The sequence below is a fragment of the Benincasa hispida genome, unplaced genomic scaffold (genome assembly GCF_009727055.1).
Source record: "Benincasa hispida cultivar B227 unplaced genomic scaffold, ASM972705v1 Contig578, whole genome shotgun sequence".
Lineage (NCBI taxonomy): Eukaryota > Viridiplantae > Streptophyta > Magnoliopsida > Cucurbitales > Cucurbitaceae > Benincasa > Benincasa hispida.
Window position 1 is genome coordinate 11,232 of NW_024064942.1, and position 5,193 is coordinate 16,424.

Consider the following 5,193-nt stretch of genomic DNA (forward strand, 5'->3'; position numbering starts at 1 on the left):
ATAACTACATTAGTTCAATTCAAGTTTTCAGTTTTATGGTCTTAATTACGCACAATTATATAGTTTCACACGCTAATATCATTTTCGATGAAGGATGAAGTTTCTTCAATGTGCTATTTTTTTCTCTAATTTTCATTTTTTTTTTCAATTTTTAGCTTTTTTTTCAATATGAAATTTTCATTTATAAAGAAATTAAATTTGAACAGAACCCAAAAAGAACCTATAGTTATTTATTTATTTATTTATTACCTCATTCAAAATTTTCTATTAAATGTCAACGCCATTTCACCTCAAATTTTTACATCTGAAAACATAGAATAAACTTGTTTTCATTATCGGACATTTAAAGGCCGGAAGATTCAGGGGCATTTCCGTCATTTAAACAAAAAAGGATAGCAGGTACTAACGTGGCGACTATTTAAAAGGGGCAATATCGTTATTATCCATCTTCATCAAAACGAGAGGTCCAACAACTACCATCCTGAAGCAAAGCAGAGACACAAATCCCTTCTTCAATAATCCACTACAACACAACCCACCAAACCCAACAGTCAAACACCCAAAAAGTCAGCAGTCAAAATTTCTTCAAAATCTATTGGACAACCAAATCTCCCCTCCAGTACTCGTTCCGCACTTGATTATATCGAAATTTTTAAAAACCAACCGAAATGAAAAAGGCCTTCATCAATCGCTCACTTCGGTGGTGGAGAAAAGAGCTTCGAAGCTTTGAAGGTTTGAGCTCAATGGCGAAACCGGTTCAAATCGAAGTATGGAATCCAAATGGCAAATACAGAGTTGTGAGCACTAAGCCTATGCCTGGAACTCGCTGGATTAATCTCTTGATCGAGCAAGATTGCCGAGTCGAAGTAATTTCTCTTTCTTTTTGTTTGTTTCTGCTTCTTAGCGGCAATTTTAATGTAGATTGAACATTTTTGTATTCGTTTTCGTGTTCTAGATTTGTACTGAGAAGAAGACGATACTCTCTGTTGAGGATATTATTGCTCTCATCGGCGATAAGTGCGACGGCGTCATTGGACAGGTATTTCAACTTAATCGTATTAGTTTCTGTTGATCAGAAAGTTTTTATGCATTTTGGATAGTTTGAATCGAATTCGAAACGAATGAAGTATAGATTCGTTGAGGAAATAAGAGAAGGAAACTTAATCTCTATATAAAAGCTAGTTAATAGTAGGATTCTAAGACTTTAATTGTGATGATTTGAGTGATTAAGATGACTCGTTCACATGCGACTCCTGATTGACTGAAGTTGGAAAATCGTTTGGTTGTTGTACATTTACTAATGAGGATTTGAGATTTGTTTTATTGGATGTTTCAGTTGACTGAAGATTGGGGAGAGGTGCTGTTTTCTGCATTAAGCAGAGCGGGAGGGAAAGCTTTTAGTAACATGGCTGTTGGTTACAATAATGTAGATGTTAATGCTGCCAATAAGTATGGTGTTGCTGTAGGAAACACTCCTGTAAGTTTATTTTACTCTCTAAACTGCTACTTTTTTAATTTAATTCTCTGTTATATTAGATATTTGATTCTGCATATACTGAGGTATAGACATGGATTTGTATCATTCAATTCCTACTTGTTTAGGGAGTACTTACAGAAACTACAGCAGAGTTGGCAGCTTCACTTTCTCTTGCTGCTGCGAGAAGGATAGTTGAAGCTGATGAGTTCATGAGGGCAGGCCGATATGATGGATGGCTTCCCAATTTGTATGACTATCTGCCATGAACTGATTTATTTATTTATTTATTTAATTTTTTTTTTTTTGCAAAATAGAAACCAAAATGACCTAATAGATTGAAGTAATTTCTTTTCAATAGGTTTGTTGGAAACTTGCTGAAAGGACAGACTGTTGGTGTGATTGGAGCTGGTCGTATTGGATCTGCTTATGCAAGAATGATGGTACTTTTCCCAACTCAATTGACTCTGGTTTAATTATTCTAGTTTCAATCTAATCTTCTTTTGTTTTTGAAATTGGATTTCAAACGAAGAGTTGTCATCTATAATTGATTCTGGATTAATCATTAAAGGGTATAGTGCCCGTTTTCACTTGATGATTTCTTGTTATATTCTTGCAGGTAGAAGGGTTTAAGATGAACCTGATCTACTTTGATCTTTACCAGTCAACCAGACTCGAAAAGTTCGTTACAGGCATGTCTTGACCAATAATTCTTAAAAGCAATGAGTTTCAGTTCCTTTAGCTGAAATGCTTGTTTAATTGCAGCCTATGGTGAGTTCCTGAAAGCCAACGGTGAAGCTCCTGTGACATGGAGAAGAGCATCATCCATGGATGAGGTGCTTCGAGAAGCCGACGTGGTATGACTTCGATATAATTAATGAGCATGCTTCTGAAGAGCTCGTCTTCCCTTATGTTACATAAATTAGCTGTTGTGTTTTCCTTTGAATTTATAGATAAGTCTTCATCCAGTACTGGATAAAACCACCTTCCATCTTGTGAACAAAGAAAGTCTTAAAGCCATGAAGAAGGTGAAGCTTGTTAAAGCTCTTTTCTCTCTTCCATTATAGTTTTGATCTACCCAACCCCATGAGAGGGATTTTTATGTTTCTTTAGGATTCTTATGTTTCTTTAAACTTATGTTATAATCGCAGGATGCAATCCTCATTAACTGCAGTAGGGGACCTGTGATCGATGAAGCAGCCCTTGTTGAGCATTTGAAAGAGAATCCGATGTTTCGAGTTGGCCTTGATGTTTTTGAGGTATTTCTACTCACAATTCACTCACTTTCTGATCTTAAAATTGATTTGCAATTACGAAAATGATCATCATCCCTGAATGCATGTCTTGTTTCGTCACTCTTTACTGTATTAGGATGAACCATACATGAAACCTGGACTAGCTGATATGAAGAATGCGATTGTTGTTCCTCACATTGCTTCTGCTTCCAAGGTAAATCTCTTCCTAGTTTGACAGTGAAATGAGGATCTCTTTACAGAAGCATTGACCCTCTTTCATAACCATCATTGTAGTGGACTCGCGAAGGAATGGCAACATTGGCTGCTCTTAATGTCCTGGTATGCCATCTACAAATTTATGTATGTTTGGAAATGATTTTGAGATGGTTAAGATCACTTTTATCATGTTTAAAATCATTCCGAAACACGATTTTAATTACTTAAAATTAAATTAATATTTAATTTAAACTTTTAAATGCATTTTTATATCATCAAAATCAATTTTATATGATTAAATATATTTAACCATTTCAAAATCTCTCCCGAACATGCCATTATACTCACTTCACAAGTATGTTTGATTTCTATTTACATTTTGAGCTTAAAACCCTTGCTTGTTCATCCACAGGGAAAAATTAAAGGATATCCTGTTTGGTCCGATCCGAACCGAGTAGAACCATTCCTTGACGAGAACGTTTCACCTCCAGCTGCATCTCCGAGCATTGTGAATGCCAAGGCCTTGGGTAACGCTTAACAAAAATCTACCTAACTTAAAAGGTTTAAATATTACTTTGGTCTATACTTTTGATTTTTGGTCCATTTTGATCCCTCTACTTTCAAAATGTTCATTTTGATTCATGTACCTTTAACTTTTGTTCATTTTGGTCTATGTACTTTTAAAAAGCAACGATTTTGATCATCCATCTTCATTTTTGTCTCATTTTTCCGATCAACTTTGACATCACTTCATTTACTTAATTTCTTAAAGTGCAGCCATAAATTTGTATTAAAAAACTTCCATTGTTTATTTTTTTATAAATGTTTTGCAAATAGGAGTCAAAATGATAACTTGATAAAATTATAGAGACCAAAATGAAAAATTGTAATGACCAAAATGAACATTTTAAAAGTACACAGCATAAAGCAAAGTGAAAAGTAGAGAGACCAAAGTAGTATTTAAATTAAGGGCAAATATCAATTTAAATTTTAGGAGGTTATATCAATTAAAACCCTGAACTAATAATTGTATCAATTTAAATAATGAACTTTCATAAGTGTATCAATCATCCAAATTTCATTTAAATACTGAACTTTCATAAGTGTATCAATCATCCAAATTTCATTTGACAAATATCAATCAATTTAGACATTCACCTTACTTTTGAAAATCATCCTTGCATTAGTTCTCAAATGTGTGAGGACTTTTTCAAATGTCGGTTTTAAAAAAATGGATGATTAGAGTAAATGCATGAACGATTTTCAAAAGAAATTTTGACTAAGAGTCTAAATTGAATTATTTATGAAAGTTAGGGGTTTAATTGATATAATAATAAAATCCACACGAATTTTTTTCCAAAAGGATCGATAAACTTACAAAAAGTTATAGTTATATTTAAATTGATATAGTTATTGGTTTATAGTTTGGTATTGATACTTTCCTTGAAATTAATTGAAAAATTGCGGAGCTTATTATAGTTCAATTCTCTGTCATAATTTGTGGTATTGGCAGGACTGCCTGTTTCAAAGCTGTGAAGTATGATGCTAAAAGATCTTTGAGCAAAAAATGCAAGCATTATAGATATGGAGGTAAATGGAGATTGTATTTCTGGGTGAAATTGGTGAATGTAGAACTTTGGACAATTGATAATAATGTGTATCTATCTTTTTTTGTTGAATGCAAGTCCATTACTTGGTTCTACAACATCAAATATATTAATTAGTTTGAATTATCTATTTTGTCTGTGTTTACCTCCATTTTAATCGTCTAGTTTATCAATCAGATATTCGAAGAAATCTACATGTGTAATAATTGAATGCATGAGTAATTTCAAATATAATCTTAATTGAGGGTTTAAATTCATTCTTTTAATAATTTAAAAGTTTAATTGAAACTATATTTTTTTCACTAAATTTAAAGGAAGGTGGAAATTGACACATATAAAAGTTTAGAGTTTTAATCAATATAATTACGAATTTAAATTTTAAATAAACCTCAAAATTTTGGTGTAGATTGAAATTTTTGAAAAACAAAACTATATATATTTAAAAGAAAATACCTTTTTGGTTCTTATGTTTTGGACTTTGTTTCATTTTAGTTCTTAAATTTTAAAATGTTATACATCTCGTCTTGAGTCTAGTTTCAATTTAGTTATTTGGATTTATATTGATATAAATTTTTCATTCAAATTTGAGTTTTGTTTTAATTTGATTTCTAAGTTATAAGATTTATACTCTTACTCTCATTTTTCACTAATATTCACTTTA

At 32.1% G+C, this 5,193-nt stretch overlaps 1 protein-coding gene across 2 annotated transcripts; it reads left to right on the forward strand.

Annotated features, from left to right (window-relative positions):
* Nucleotides 1-673: 673 nt before the first annotated feature.
* LOC120069744 (glycerate dehydrogenase) lies at nucleotides 674-4,637 on the forward strand. 2 transcript variants are annotated; one of them, XM_039021537.1, is made up of 13 exons: nucleotides 674-866; nucleotides 956-1,039; nucleotides 1,337-1,477; nucleotides 1,603-1,724; nucleotides 1,836-1,917; nucleotides 2,094-2,166; nucleotides 2,240-2,331; nucleotides 2,428-2,502; nucleotides 2,626-2,733; nucleotides 2,846-2,923; nucleotides 3,004-3,048; nucleotides 3,338-3,486; nucleotides 4,439-4,637. In XM_039021537.1, exons 1-12 carry the CDS (start codon nucleotides 744-746, stop codon nucleotides 3,461-3,463), a joined length of 1,149 nt encoding a protein of 382 aa, XP_038877465.1. In that variant the 5' UTR covers nucleotides 674-743; the 3' UTR covers nucleotides 3,464-3,486; nucleotides 4,439-4,637. The 2 variants fall into 2 exon arrangements, with proteins under 2 accessions (XP_038877465.1, XP_038877464.1); XM_039021536.1 differs by having other exon boundaries at nucleotides 3,338-3,452.
* Nucleotides 4,638-5,193: the final 556 nt, after the last annotated feature.